General features: G+C 43.0%; 1 protein-coding gene across 6 annotated transcripts in view; it reads left to right on the top strand.

Annotated features, from left to right (window-relative positions):
• The first annotated feature begins 509 nt into the window (after window positions 1-509).
• The window catches only part of wdfy4 (WDFY family member 4), a 38,716-nt gene continuing 23,768 nt past the window's right edge, over window positions 510-15,457 (top strand). For 4 of the 6 annotated variants that reach the window (XM_076076646.1, XM_076076644.1, XM_076076645.1 and 1 more), the window contains exons 1-27: window positions 512-667; window positions 1,791-2,039; window positions 2,961-3,072; window positions 3,877-4,004; window positions 4,382-4,510; window positions 4,592-4,781; window positions 5,448-5,637; window positions 5,866-6,026; window positions 7,215-7,447; window positions 7,529-7,668; window positions 7,957-8,087; window positions 8,382-8,483; window positions 8,595-8,785; window positions 9,708-10,438; window positions 10,578-10,671; window positions 10,767-10,981; window positions 11,096-11,193; window positions 11,346-11,574; window positions 12,728-12,804; window positions 12,890-13,108; window positions 13,206-13,384; window positions 13,481-13,712; window positions 14,094-14,245; window positions 14,320-14,431; window positions 14,522-14,712; window positions 14,830-14,982; window positions 15,134-15,207. In XM_076076646.1, the coding sequence (XP_075932761.1) occupies window positions 647-667; window positions 1,791-2,039; window positions 2,961-3,072; window positions 3,877-4,004; window positions 4,382-4,510; window positions 4,592-4,781; window positions 5,448-5,637; window positions 5,866-6,026; window positions 7,215-7,447; window positions 7,529-7,668; window positions 7,957-8,087; window positions 8,382-8,483; window positions 8,595-8,785; window positions 9,708-10,438; window positions 10,578-10,671; window positions 10,767-10,981; window positions 11,096-11,193; window positions 11,346-11,574; window positions 12,728-12,804; window positions 12,890-13,108; window positions 13,206-13,384; window positions 13,481-13,712; window positions 14,094-14,245; window positions 14,320-14,431; window positions 14,522-14,712; window positions 14,830-14,982; window positions 15,134-15,207 (4,733 nt within the window). In that variant the 5' untranslated portion in view covers window positions 512-646. Of the gene's footprint in view, window positions 668-1,790; window positions 2,040-2,960; window positions 3,073-3,876; window positions 4,005-4,381; window positions 4,511-4,591; window positions 4,782-5,447; window positions 5,638-5,865; window positions 6,027-7,214; window positions 7,448-7,528; window positions 7,669-7,956; window positions 8,088-8,381; window positions 8,484-8,594; window positions 8,786-9,707; window positions 10,439-10,577; window positions 10,672-10,766; window positions 10,982-11,095; window positions 11,194-11,345; window positions 11,575-12,727; window positions 12,805-12,889; window positions 13,109-13,205; window positions 13,385-13,480; window positions 13,713-14,093; window positions 14,246-14,319; window positions 14,432-14,521; window positions 14,713-14,829; window positions 14,983-15,133; window positions 15,208-15,457 lie in introns of all 6 variants that reach the window. The other 2 variants (XR_012947511.1, XM_076076643.1) reach the window with 2 other exon arrangements.

The raw sequence follows: 15,457 nt of genomic DNA, 5'->3' as shown, positions 1-15,457 counted from the left end.
AGCATTCAAACTACACGGACACTCGTTGCGATTAAAGCCCCATCAAACGAATAAGAAACAACGAAAATATATGATATTCCTACTGACCTGATTAGTCTTTTATTACAATATGTAAGACTACTAACACAATCTGTTTGGATGTTTTCTGATGCTTTTAAAGATTTGTTTACCTTTTTTAAACACACTAAAACAGGCCTGTCTAGTTATAATCAGCAGACAAACATACAAACTTGATTCGTTTTTAATTGTTTCACCTACAAGTCAATCTCTCCATTTAAACCTGTTATAAAAAAAACTGTTTTTTGGCATCTTTGTTGAATCATGGGACCCTGCCACTGAGATTAATGGCATACCGTGTCTATAAAAAGCCAAGGGACTCGTCTTTAAGCTGTGGTGGGAGGGCCCCATCCAACCAGTTAAACAACACTTTTTCACTTCTGCTTCTCTAAGGAAGTACGAAGGCACATGACCTGGGCCAGCTGATTTGAGTTGCTCTGCTTGTAGTTCAGTCTGCTTGCTGCAGATTAGTAAGGGGCGGGTCATTTTACAGAAGGGTCAACACAGCAGGCGCTAGTCATGTCTCCGCTTGTCTTCTGGAATAACACAACACAGATGACAGCGTCCTCGTAGAGCTAGGAATAATCAGATGGCTCTCACACAAGTACAGGTAAGAGGACTTAAGCGCGTGTTAGGTAAATTATTTTCCTTTTGAACTGCATAGCAAAGGTGGCTATCAATAGGAATGTGTGTTATTTTTCCATTTCACAAGTAACTTTGGATGCTTTTGTGTGTCTTGCTATCGGTGTCTCTGCACACAGAACATTCTCACATGAGTAAACCTCAGAGTATTAATGAATGTGAACTGCCTTTCCCTTTACTTAACCAAGCTCTGGCTTATCAGTTTAGGAGTCCACCTCTGCCAATTTCCCTTATTGTTCACCATGTGTGTGTGACTCGCAGCAGAAAGTCCCCAACATGATATCACTGTAATGAGGAAACAATGCCCTAGTCAAAGCCTGAGTCATACAGAAACAAGTCTGCTTGGGAGCAGGACTCCTCATCCACAGTTAGTGGGACAGAGAAGTGTAACACGGATTAGCAGCTTCCCGTGAGAAGAAATTCAAACTGTCGAGGAATTTTATCCCACATGATCAATAACTTTGGCGATGTTGGGGGCAACTGAGAGGGAAAGAACATCCTTGGGTTTAATCAGTGTCACATTGATTTGATTTTGTACAACAAAAGGTCCCAATTTGCCATCTTTTGCATATGTGCACCTGAAATTGTCAAATAGATTGCACTTGCAAGTGACAGGAATGATTAGGTATTCCCAAACCGCTGCACAATTGCTGTTGTCTTAACAGGAGAAAATAATGAAATGCAAACACGTGGTATAAAACATCTGCAGTGAAATGTGTCCATGCAACGGTGAATTTGAAGCTTGAATAGTTTTTAACATCTACTTGCATTATGTGCTTTCCAGTTACTAAACATTTGGCGTCAGTTATACCATGTGGGTCCTTCACAGAGGTTGATAACAAGTTGATGAAAATGGCACATGACTGCCGGTGGTCTGTTCCTCTATCTGGTGATTTCTCAATGCAGTGTGATAAGTGGGCTTGATGGGGGAGGGCTGAAGGTTTGGTTTGGGACAAATGTATTTGAGGAAGTGAAACAATTCAAGGGAACATTATAAAAAGACATTCAGGGTATTATGTAAATTCTGGATATCTATAAAAAGACGGAACAATCTGAGTATTTGTCCTTTTTGGCTCTTTTTTCCCCTCCAGGACCAGAGTGCTAAAGGGGAAAGGATCAATAAGGAAACCGGAGAGCTAAGTGCTTCAGGGGAGTTATCCGTCTCTGTGGAGCTAAAGGTGGAGGGCTCTTGTAGCAACAATCAACTCCCTCAAGTGCTCAAAGAACAACTACGGGAGCTGGGAATTCACACGTACTCGAGTCCTGACCACACAACTGACCATGTCCCTTTAAAGCAGAGAGAGGAACATCTCGTCAAAGTCCTGCCTCTGTACATACAGGTACGAACCTCTGGGGACAACAATGTGTCTTTTTATCTCTCACTGTTCATCCAGGCAAACTTTTCCAGAGTTACATTTTGCTGTTCATCAGTCAATCAAGTGAGTTTTATTTTTTCTATTCTAAAATAAATGGAGACTATCAACTGGGGAATCATTAATCGATCATGGCAGGATCATTTAAAGCCACGGTTTGAAATAATACCCGACCTCGAAGAGGTTCAATGGGGGCCCTCGGGTCAAACTGCTCCAGACCGCTTGAATGAAACGACGTGAGACGGCAGTCAGATGTTTGGCCCTCGTCTGATCCCATCACTGTCTCTTGAACAAATGCATATGAGGTCTCTCAGTAAACCTATACAGTTTACCCAACTGTCGCATGAAACACAAAGTTGATTCACGCCTCGCTTTTATAGTTTTCATTTGTAATTCTCTGAGCCTGAAATGCGTCACAGTTATGAAGAAACCTTTTTACCCGTGCACGCACTCAGTATACATTCCATCACAGGTCTGTATGTGTGTGTGTGTGTGTGAGTCACCATTGATCGGGCTCACAGCTGCAGACGTAATCACTCTTTGTGTGTTGTTCTATGTGTGAGTATAAGTGTGTAAGCCTCATGAGCAGAATGTCGGGCTTCACTTAAGAACAGCAAACTCTCCTCTTATGGAACTGAAAAGAGCATATAGCACTGGCCTCCATTATTGATAGTGTAGTACATTGCCCAAATTAGCTGATATTCTACTATAATATGATTACATTCTTTTACTGCATCTCATAATGCACCAGTTGCTGTAGAGCTAGAATGTTATACATGAGTACATACAGTACATGGCAAAGTACAACCCAATGAGCACAACATTTTATGCTAATGCTTTGCTCTCCAGTTTATCTTGTGTGATGGACTGTCTCCTCTCTGATCTCAGGTCTGTGAGGATGGCGGCAGACTTGAAGGTCTGAACATAAAGGGGCTTGCAGCTCTCACTGCTGATACTGTTATCCATAACATCCACAACAGACTGGCTGAAAGACCTGCAGGTACTAACAACCGCTCGTATATATCGCAGCAAACGCAGCACCGTTTTTGTTTTTCCAGGTGGAGGGACTTTCTACCTCTACTATCCACTTCTGCATTTTCAGTGTGCTGCAGTTCTTTTCCAGAATTATTTTTCTCATGTTGTAAATGTCACTGATTTCATGTTATTGGCAATGGAACAACAAAGCACAAGCAACCCAGTTAGCAAAAATGGGGAAACAACATAATCTGTAGTTCCATTCTTGAGGTTTGGAAACTTTCTCTGATGTTACATTGATCTACTGATGTTCAGTCAGTTTTCTCTCTTTGTGTCTCCTCTGTCTCACTCCGTGTCCCTCTCTCGCTGGTTGTTAATGTATGTTTCTGGGGGTATGATGGAGAACCTTTTTCTGTTCTCAGGGAAGTAGATGCTTCTGGTTTTTGGTGCAGCCCCTGGTATCAAGTTTAATGAGGCACTAACATGGTGCATGGTACTTTTTAGCTACTTTGCAAAGGTGTGACTTTACTTTCTCAATTTGAGGCTCAGCAGGAACCCTTGTGTAGCACAAAAACATGACACTTACCGAAGTAAAAACAGTATGCAAATGTTCTCTCTAAAAATAGACATGAAACTTTTACACTTTTGTACACTTGACTGAATATGTGGATTTAGAGTTTACTGGTCTCTGTTGCAGTAGAAGGTGAAGAGAAACGGCTACAGTATGTACAGTAGGCTGTGGTGTTGTCTTGATCTTGTTAATAACCCTTTGAGTCTTTGCGGTCATGGTTCACCACACGTTGAGTCATGTTGAGTTTTTTGTTTTCAGAGGGGGCTCGTGGTGAGGTGGTGCGGTTCTTCCAGAGGCAGGATACCAAGGAGACAAACTGTGAGGCGACAGACAATCAAGGATGGCTGCTGTTAAAGTCTCTGCTGCTGCTGACAGCCGACAGCTCGGTGAGTCAAAGTTTTAAAGTGAAGTGACGTCAGGCTTCCATACTTTCGGTTGATCAATGTTGTCGAAAGCATCTTACATTTGATGGGGATATTAACTACCCATATTTACTGTATGTGACGTTGGACAACACTCATTATATTGATAATTACCACACACATTTTCACCATGTATCAATAAATGTTTTAAACTAATTATAATAACTCATATTGTTCTAAAACAATGTAAGTTGTTAAAATTAGTATTAAACATACATTTTAAAATTGATAAATAGCTGGAAATTTTTCCTGAATTTCTTTGTCTTCAAATTGTCATCATTTGTAATGAATTATTTTGAGGTGTGACTCTGATTTATGTGTTTGTTTGTGTGTGTTTGTAGGATATATTGTCCTGTATAAACCCCGGGCTCCCTGCTGCTTTGGTGAAATGTCTGTACCTGCTAGTGTGCCTTCCAGCTGAAAAGGAGAACTTGGCCAAAGAAGAGACATTTCAGGAGCCGCTAACGCAGGTCAGTTTAGGCAAATAGCTTCACTCTTTTTGTATTTTTCCTCCTAATCATGCAAGCACTCACTCTAAACTTCTTCTCCAGGTTCTCCTTCAGCTCTGTAGGCAGCCAGTCAATGTGGAGAGACTGGTGGAAACTCAGGAGCTGCAGTGTCTAATCATTGGCCTCACATCACTATGGGACCAGACCAGCGCTACATGGAGACATCAGGCCTCCCGTGTCCTCAAGGCAGTCTCTGCTGCAGCAACAAGCAACACTGTCCCGAGCTTGCAAGGTGAGGTAACTTAAAAACTATTGGGATAAGTAACATTTCTGTTTATCTTGTAGTTGTTTAATTGTTCTGCTTCCCAGTTATGATGGGTTGTGTTTCATCAGTTCCACTGAATACATAAAGTATTACATATATCAGAACACAGGCTGCATAGAACGTGAATTATATGTTATTAGGGAAAGATATTTGTATTCCAGTAACGGGTTGAATCCCAGCAGAGCAACATACTGCAAATATGTTTCACATGATGCCTCCATCAGTCCAGATAATTCACTTAAATGTGAATGTTCTAGTAGTACACACACGTTTCCGTTGATTTGTTTTGGACACCAGGAAATCATCAGCATTCTCCAGCATGAGATTTTTGCTCTTTGCTAAAGAATCATCAATCTCTAGAGGTTTGTTAAACCTGGGTGAAGACAGGAGATTTTATTGTAGCATGTACTGTATTTCTGAAAAACTGTGTTTTAGTTTATTTAAGTATAATTTGATTTGGACATCACAGTAGCTTAATTGTAACGTACATTGACGCACAAGGACCAGATGCACCGTGTTTATTGTTTGTAGGGAAATGCCAATTTGCCAAATGTTCTTGATCTCTATCTGTATTGTTTATCTCTGAGCAAATTACTACTTCACTAACCAAGAACACTGTCATTTCCTCATTAGGCAAGAACTGTGTGCGCATCTGCATCCAGAACCTGTTGCACATCGGTGCTGATGTCTCAGGGTCGGTGCTGGCTGAGGTGGCTGTGGCTGTGTTCAGCTTCATTAGGGACACCTATTCTCTCAATCCAGCCCTCTTTGTGGAGTTTGACAACAATGATGGCTACAAGGCCCTTGAAATCATCCTGAAACGGTGAGCGAAAAGGACAAGAACAGAAGAAGAAAGAAACAAAGTTAATAAACATTCTTAGAAAATAGGTGGAATTTCATGGTGCAAATATAAAAAGCGCCTTCAAAGGGTGTACTTTGTCATATTGATGTAATTTGTCTGCTCTTAGAGTCAGTAAAGAGAAATCTGCATTTTTCTCTGCTATTAATTTAACTTTACTGTTTTTGTCTCCCGTCATTATACCATCCTAAGCTGTGAGGAAGGTGTTTCTGTGGATCAGTTGCAGCCTGTGGAGGAGTTGCTGGCCCTCATTGCATCTTTCACCCTGCTTGGAAAAACTGAGCTGAAAGTTGCTCTTTGTGTGACGAATCCCCAACCTCCAGCCTTCAAGTTTGACCCGTCTCTCACCAAAGGTAGGTCAACTCTTCTGCAGTTCTGCATTGTTATTCTCTGACCACCCCTCCCTAATTATCTTTAACAGTTGATTGCACCATGAGGTACCTGAACCATCCCTTCCATATTCATACTCCAAACCTTCTAATTATCATCGCATGCATGACTCAGCAAAGATTGGCTAAGGGAGGGGAATGGGCCCCCCCAAATGACCACACAGTTCATCCCTCCTTTGCACTTTTACCCTAATATAACCCACCCAAACTGCTCCGCTCCCTTTCCCTAATTTCCTACACACCTCCCCATTCCCCCACTGCTACCCCGCTGCAGTGCACAACACCCCTCAGGTTAACAGGAAGCTGAGGTGATTATGTCTGAGATGATGAAGTGGAGGCTTCCCCTCTAACTCTGTTAGGATGCTCCACATCCATTCACCACTGGCCTACAGCAACCAGCCATCTATCATAGATGGACACACACCTCCATCCAACATTCATAAATAGAGTGTCTATAATAAACACACACACACATTCAATTATACACACACACACTCAGCATCCATCCATCACATCAAGGAGTAGATCTCTCCAGCTGAGGGACCAGGGACTGTTTTCTGCTGATCTTATTTGGCTTTGATACAATTTTGATTAAGTGTGAAAATGAATCCTATTTCTATAACCAGGTATATATTTATACGCAACAACAGTGTTTTGGCTCCCAAATCTAAGACCTGCTCTAAATATTTTGACAATGCAGCCAACAAACTCTATCAAGGCAGATTATGCTACTTTTCTTTTGCCTTTGTGCATGTTGTGTTGTTTGTTCTCAATCTATCTATGTATGTATAACTCGATTGACTTATGGGATTCAGCATGTGCTCTGTGTTAAAGGTTGTTAGTCAATTTCATAGAAAAAGGAAAACCAATAAATTACAGTCTGACCTTGCCAGAGCAAAATCTGATAAATTGAGCTTCAAAGTCAAAACATCTTTTGGCTAAATTGACCTCAGGCTGATATTGTTTTTCGCAATACTTTGTGTCATAGAATAGACAAGAAAACATTGTCTTCAAATGTGAAACGTTTGATAAACAAACATGCAGACCATATTTTATTCAATATGACCCATTTTCAAGGCCTGACGCCTCCTTTGACAAGTCAAGTGTGTACCTTCACATTTTTCATTCTCCATCTCCTCCCTTTGTCTCCAGGTTTAGCAGTGAAAAACCTGCCCGCCTTCCACCTGCTGCAGGCTTCCTTGCTGCGTTCTCACGATTCTCTGCTGTGCTGCCAGCTCCTTCGAACCCTGCAGACAATATGGGAGAGGGACCCAGCCAATTTCTTCCTCTTGGAGTGGACTGTCCAGTCGATGACCCAGCTGGCTGCCTGCGTGTGGCGTAAACCAGCACCGGTCCAAAAACTATTCTTTTCACTGCTAGAGATGGTATGACTTGGTATGTCCCTATGCATACGTTTTTTCCCGATACAACATGCATTTGAGGTTTGATTGAATACTTTCTTACAGGTGATATTTAAGTTGAACTACATCCCCCATGAGACCTTGCGGGCACTGCTGGTTGTGCTGAAGCAGAGCTGGTCTGGGACACTGGCTGGAGGAGTGGCAGGGATAGAGTTTGCAGTGGTAGCTCTCAAGTGTTTCCACAGGTGGGCTGTGCTAGTTTGTACAAATATTACTCATAATTGTTCATAATACTCCCGCTTCAAATATTTATCCTTAATTTATCTGACGCTGGTCAGAATTTGTTGTTCTGCTCTCAGTTGATAAGCACACTCAAAGATAGTTTAAATAGCAAAAGGCCAAAAATATAACCGTCTCCAAATGATACTGCAACTGCTTGGTTAGTCTTATCATTGAGACAGATGTACACAGAACAGGTAAGACCAGATCAAGTTGCCATTTTTTTTCAAAGATCTATCTCCTCTGCTCTGCAGGATGACGGTGCACAGTGGTATGCTAGCGGAGGCGCTGAGCGACTGGGGCCTGCTGGAGCTGCTGCTCAGCGAAATTCGTAGGAGAGCTAAAATCCTCAGGAAGGCTGGAGTTGTCTCTTCCCCTCAAATCAGTATGAGCTTACATATTTGTTTCCTCAACTTCTGATGTATTCATGATTGTACAACTACGTACTCTCTCTCAGACAGAGTTGATTTTTGTGTCATAACAACATAAATATAGACAATTTGAGATTGAGCAACACACCCAGTCATGAATCACTACCTTCAATCTTTCAAAGTGAGGGATTTTGAAATAAGATTGATGTGGACCGTTGCCCTTTGGCCTGCAAATATGGATCAGCAGCCAGATTTCAGTCTTGTATGTTTACTCTGTAATTTGCATCTGAGGTTCTTGTGCTCTTTAGATCCCCAGCAGCTGCCATGTGTGGAGGACAGTGAGAGACTGCTCACTACCTGTATGCTTCAAGTTGTGTCAACCCTTACTCTGCGTTCAATCAAAAACACAAGTATACAAATTCATTTCTTTTTATGACCCTTTTTTTTGTGAAGTTCCTTTAATTTACGTAACGGCTAGAAACTGCTGTTGTATACTTCATTCTTGCATGTGTGTATTCCAGTTTCAGTGCGAGACCTTGGTATGCTTCCCTACATAAAGATCTTCTTGGATGAGGATCAATATCGAGGTCCCACTCTGAGCATTTTGGAGCAGCTAGCTGAAATCAACCCGGAGGAGTTCATGAGTACAGCCATAGGAGCTCTCTGCTCCTCTACACAGCAGGAACTCGGTTTGAAGCGGGACCTTTTGCAGGTACTTCCATTTCACATGCACCCGCATCCACAGACAAACGACACACAGACGCATCCAGAAACACTCGGATATGCAGTGATCTCAGCTGAACTGTAAACGTAGTCTCCACTCTACATCGAATCATAACAAATTGTAACGCACTTAATACATAATAAGCTAGTGAATTTATTTTCTTAGCATGTGGGACCCTGATAACATTATAGACAAATGCAGATTGATTTGCTAAAACAGGTTTAGCTGTTAACTCTCGACCAATTTGATTAGGCTAGCAGCCTTTGTGCTGTGGCACTCTGAAGATTACCACCTCTATCAGATCAGTGAATGGGACGGAGATCTGATTAAGCCTAACTAAGTTACACACCCACTGTATGTGTCCGTTTTTATAGATGGCAGTGAGAAGAGCACTTACTTGCGGATATCGTGTGTATTCAATGTGTGTGTGAATGTGTACACTTGTGCTTGTTTGTGAATGCGTGCAACTTGTTTTGCGTGTGTGTGTTCGTTGTGCTAACGTGGTTAAAGCAGGTGGCAATCAGATTGGGTACGACCTGGGTTGGCAAGTGTTAAGAGGCATTGTGATTACTCCAGTTTCCGTTAATCACATTTCTGCCTGCGTTCTGCCTCACACATTACCTACCTGATGGATTAGGTCTCTAAATTGAATAAAGCTAATGTCATTTAGTTCACCTCTAAAAACTAGTTACCAGAAATGATTTATGGTATATCTATATGTTTCATCTATTTTTCATGACATTCTTTTAATTGACTCGGGGGATGCTTTTAAAAATTTGAGCAAAGCATACATTCTCTCTAAAGTATAGAATCGGCTTTGTCACATGTGTGATTAGGCTTTCGTGTGTGTAATGATACCGCATGTTCACTCTCCAAATGGTCTGTCTGACTCGTCGCTTCTGTGTTTCAGTCCGTGCGGAAGGTGCTGGAGAGCCCCAACAGCTGGGACGCCTTCAGGAGAGCAGGAGGCTTCACCGGACTGCTGTCTGTGGTGATCGACATGGAAGGAGCTCTGTGTGACCCTCCCCGGGGAGAAGTGTGGAAGTCTCTCGGGCACCAACCGCTGCTGGACCTCCTCCTCCTCACTCTCCACATCCTGGCCTTGGCTGTGCATCTTCACACAGTAAATGCACACCATTTTGAGACTGGTGGCTTTTATGAAAGGCTGGCAGAGGCTCTTCTCCAGCTGGGCTGCTTCCGTGCAGAAGGCCCTGAGAAAGAGAAATTTGATGAAGACGAGGGCTCCTGTCTCAAGACTGCGGAGGACAACCAGTCTCCTGGAAAAAGCTTTCACCAGTTTGTCGAGTTTGCAGAGGCCCCTGAAGCGCCCTCCTCTCCCTCCACCACACCGCAGCCCAATCTGCCTGTCTCTCTTCGAACATGTATAAGGCTGCTCTCGTATCTCGACCAGTTCGCCACAGGAACCTACTCTCCTCTGGAGTTAAACGTGGGACTAGAGCCTGAGGATGGGTGTGACGGAGATAAAGAGAAAGTAAATAGACCAACGCGGCATGAAGGAGTGTATTCAGGGTCCCCTCCTGTCCACTTGGGATCAGGCCTGCAGTCCGTGGAGGACACACACGGAAGATCCAGAAACACAGCACCCAGTATTTCCTCAGTCTGCTCAGAGTCTCAGTACAGGTGCATATTTCTAACCATTTGGAGGTGGTGGAAGCTATATTCCATGCATATCTAAATTGTATTGCATGAATGGGGTCTATATTTGATCTCATAAGTGTCAACCCATACTTTGTTTTTGTGTTTTTTGCTTTGCTTACAGTAGGTTCAGCTGCAATCATGTTATTCTTCATCCAGGAGCAATCCGTGTTATCATGACTCTCCTTCCATCAGTATTTACTCCCGAGGACCCACAGGTACCTTTCTACACTGAACATGTTACAGTCCCTTATGTTGCACTTTATGGAATACACGTTAGGTATGAGACAAATTGTCTTCCCTTCTTTCCCAGCTGTCTATGGAGGTCCAGCTCTCACTGGCGCACCATGTCCAGGCAATGGTTAAATCTGAGCGAAACCGCCAGATAGTGTGCGAAGGGGGGCTGGTCTCCACACTCCTGGCCCACTGTCGGAGCATGTTGCTGGCTCCAAACCACCCGTTACATCTACCTGTTACTCGTATCTTGGAGAAGCTCACCTCCCAGGCCGTCACACCTTCAGACTTCAGGTAAAACATCTGAGGTTCAGACACATGCATGTTTTTATTGCACTGAAGATGAAGATGCTGAAGATGCTTTTTGATTTTTAAATTTATTTGTGCTCCAATCTTTGTCCTCCTCAGAAAGCTCCTGTGTTTAGGGGACCCGCTCATGTGCTGTGCAGACAAAACGGCCATGCTACGAGAACATGCCCCACTGGTCAAACCTCCTGTTTCAAATGGTACAGACTTGTTTTGTTCTAATAACTTAATCTTTCTATTAATGCCTGCTCTTTACCGATGCATGTTAGATTCAATCCTCTCAAGCTTTAATTTGGTCTTTAAGACACAGACATGAATGCAGGTCACATGTTGGTTGTGTTTTCTAAACCAGATCACAGTACAGAAGCAGATGTCTCATCAGGATCTTCAGTTAAGAAACTGAAGCGCACTTTCAGCTTGTTAAAGTCTACAACTCGCAGTGAATCCTTTGTTGGTCCGGCAATCCCTGTCCACCAGATCATCAGTCTGGTGACCATGACGTCGCCGCGCACCTTCAGACCACACCGAGTCTCCTCCTCACCTGCCTTTGTCGAGTTTGACATGAGTGAGAGTGGATATGGGTGAGTCCTTGATTTACTGGGTGCCTGTTTAGTCTTGCAGTATCAAATAGACTAGATGGAACTTCTAGTTATGCTCTAGATAAATTAATCTTGAAACATATGTGCTGCAGAAATAAACTCAGTGAGGTTTGGCTTGTGAGGAAATGTAAGGATTAACAAGCACTTGTAGAGATGCTTCTCAAAATGTATGTGTTCATGGTAAAAGGTCAAGACAAAGGTTTAGTTCACTGCAGTTGCCGAAAGACAAAGGCGGTCTTGCAGAACCCAATACGCTTTTTTAGAACAGGACCTGTCCCATTCGGTCTCTTTGGACTTGGTTACACTCACATCTTAGGCTTGAAACTCGTGTGGACTCTTCTCTCTGTGGAGCTTAGTGGCGTGTAGGGCCAAACAAATGAAAATAAACATGAAGAATAACGTTTTTTTACCCGGCTTGATGCTCTCTTTATTTGAATCATGGCATGACAAAAGGATTCATGTGATAGGGGATACGTTCATGTTAGCTTCAAGACAAAGCTTTTACAATTCAGGCCTTTTTGCTAATCTACTTGTAACATCAAAAAACAAAAAGTGTGTCATGCGGCGAGCTCCCATGCAATGTCTATGGAAAGCTGCGTCGACCACTCGGGGCTCAGTGAGCTGCAGCTGTTTTGATTCTGCAGCGACCAAAAGTTGTGGATATTTTAACTTTTAGCGGCTAAATGCTGCCAGAGAGTACCCACAGCCAATCAGTAAACCGTGTCCTGTGACATGTTGAGACTCATGTGACCTATATTACAAAGAATTTCTGTCTGCCTGAAACAAATGAACACGCCTCCCAGCCGCAGGAGAATGTAATTATTGCAGTGAGCCGCTCATCGCCACTGCCATCGCTAACCCTTTTCTATTCAGTACTTTACTCATACGATAGATATGTTACAACCAGATTCTCACAAAAATGGGAGAGTGGATACAATTAAGAGGACTGGCAGGAGGCGGTACATCTGGTGCAATGAACCTTCGCTTGCAAAAGGCTTGCGGAAATGCACCACCACTGACTGATTGCATCTAATAACCTAGCCTTTTTGTTTGTTGGAAAGTATCTTGGAAAAAACAAAACATACAAGATTATTCATTCACTAATTTCTTGCCATGTGACGGTGTTTATTTGCAGCTGCCTTTTCCTGCCCTCTCTGGCTACAGTGAAAGGAGTGACTGCTGATTCTATTTCAACAGGTGGAATTGGAGGAGGTAAGTGATGAGTCTAAATGTTTGATACATATTTGTGAATATATCTAAATAAAATGTCTAATCATCTCCTTCTTGCATATTTCAGAATGCCGGGGTTTTCCTCCTTCAGCTGGTCTCTCATTTTCCTGCTGGTTCCAGATCAACCGCTTTAGTTCAGCCTGTGATTCCCACCCAATCCGTCTCCTGTCAGTGGTTCGCCACATGTCCCGGACTGAACAACAGTACATCTGTCTGTCTATCTCCTTCTCAGCCTGTGACGGCTGTCTGGTTATCTCCACAGAGGAGGAAGCATTTACATACCTGGGTAAGAGGGATAGAAGTGGGACTGCACACTAAAAGTTACATCTTGACGTCATACTGCAGAGTTTGACTGAATGTGTTTCTTCATGTTTGTTTAACAGATATGATGGAGCCAGAAGTTTGCTCTCCCACTTCTTTGCCTACATCACTGAGGTTCCGCTGCTCCAGCATGCTGGTCCCAGGTCAGTGGCACCATCTGGCTGTGGTTTTGGCCAAAGACATGAAGAAGACCTGTATTGCTTCAGCCTACATCAACGGCAAGGCAGTGGGGACAGGAAAGGTATGACAAGAGGAGGGAAGCTGAGGAGCTAATGATTGACCTGATTCTAAGTCAAATGTGGTATTTATGTATTCGTGTATCATCATTTTCTGTCAGATGAGGTATATTCAGCCATTCCCGGGTCAGTATGTCTCCATGGACCCCGCAGCTGTGATTGATGTGTACGGACTGATAGGAACTCCAGCTCTCTGGAAGGAGCATGCTGCTCTAGTGTGGCGAGTGGGTCCATCTTTCCTGTTCGAAGAAGCTTTGAGCCCTGAGGCCGTGAGTGTCATGTACAGACAAGGCACCGCCTACCAAGGCAACTTCTTGGCTCTGGGCAACAAAGGTGAGTCACAAGATCTTGTGTAAGAATTTCTACAGCATTTGTTTTGTTTACTTACAGTAAGTCATCCTGGTTAAGAGCATATGATACATGCTGAATCTGTAAATATATTTAATTGTACTATTATTAGTAGAACATTATCCTAGAATAACACAAGGTTGTTTCTAGATGCCTTAGGAATGTAGTTTTTTATAAGTCAATGTTTTGGTTATCTTTTTTGGCATGCGGTAAATCAAGTTTGTCATGGTGCTCATTACATACATGCATGCTGATACACCAATTACATGCAATTTAATGCAATTGCACAACTATGTTTCTCCTAATAGATAGTGATGATTATGGTCACACATTACATCTGTAAGACAGTTCCTGTGTTGTCCCCAGGGCATGATCCAGATGCTGAGTCTCTCCCTCTCAGGCTGGTTCCCGAGGAGAGGATCTCATTTGGCATCAACCCAGCAATTTCTACATTAACAACTGTCGTGCAGATCAGAGAAAATTACAATGAGGTGGACTGCAGACTGATTGCTAAAGAGGTAAGATGAGTCCATGTTGAAGCTATGAGTTTGTTGTTTTGGTACAGAGTAGCAATCACTGTGTGTAATTACAGATGGGGATAACAAGCCGGGATCACTCAACCCCTGTGTTCCTAGCTCAAAACATCAGCCAGCACCTGAGCGGTACAGCTCGCACCATAGGAGCAGCCCTGGTTGGACATTTTGGTAAATAAAGTATTATTTTGAAAAGTTTACTTGCATTTTAGTTTTTTCTTGCCGAAGCACTTGGTGACTTCTTGGCCCTCTTTCTTCTAGGTGTGCGTACGTTCACCCCCTGCAGTGCATCCAATGGTTTCCTGTACGTCGGCGGACCTGCAGTTGTTCTCAGTCTAGTTGCAATGGCGCCAGATGATAGCTCTCTGTATGCAGCTGTCAAAGTTCTTCTCTCTGTGCTGGAGACCAACTTTGCCATGCAGCAGGAAATGAACCGAATCAATGGATATAAGGTCTGTCGAACCTTTCGAAAAGTACTGGAGTAGCTACACGTTATGCAGAAACAAACATCTAAATATGCTGCCTTACTGTTGAGATCTTTCCTGAAATATATATTGCTCTGCCTGTAGCTGCTAGCTTTCCTGCTGAAGATGAAGCACAATCTGGTCAGCTACAGAACCTTTCAGTTGGTTCTGTATCTCTCCAGGTCAGTGGAGCTGAGCTCTGGGTCCAGTTGCATACAGAACACAGCTGCTTTCCAGGCCCTGCTGTGTGACCTGGAGGTAAGAATCCAAATCTTAGTATATAAGTTCAGCGGATGCAGGAAATGCATAATTTTTTATGTCCTCCACGTATTTATTCGGCTTGTTTCTAAGGGCATCTGGAAGCTAATTGCTAACTTGCTGTTTCTCTCTCATTATACCATGTTTTCAGGTGTGGCAGAACACATCAGATAATCTCGACCTCTCAGTTCTGAACCACTTTGCTGAAATCCAGAATTCCTCAAGGTAAATTCCACAGCTTGTGAACAGGTTCTAGCTTTAATTTAATTCATTATTAAGTCACATGGCCAACAAGTTAGACTACACAATAATAAGGGTGTTGGTCAAGATTGACGCCGGACTTTATCGGCTGTTTTGTCAACATCTGCAGCAGCCTTTCATCAGTATTACAGAAATGTACACACACACACACACACATGTAAATAGTCACGGGAATGTTCTACAGAATCAGTCACAGAGGACAGACAAGAAGAGC

This window comes from Anarhichas minor, unplaced genomic scaffold (genome assembly GCF_050575085.1).
Source record: "Anarhichas minor isolate MPS153535 unplaced genomic scaffold, ASM5057508v1 ptg000058l, whole genome shotgun sequence".
NCBI classification, from domain to species: Eukaryota; Metazoa; Chordata; class Actinopteri; order Perciformes; family Anarhichadidae; genus Anarhichas; species Anarhichas minor.
This window is presented reverse-complemented; position numbering and strand designations above follow the sequence as displayed.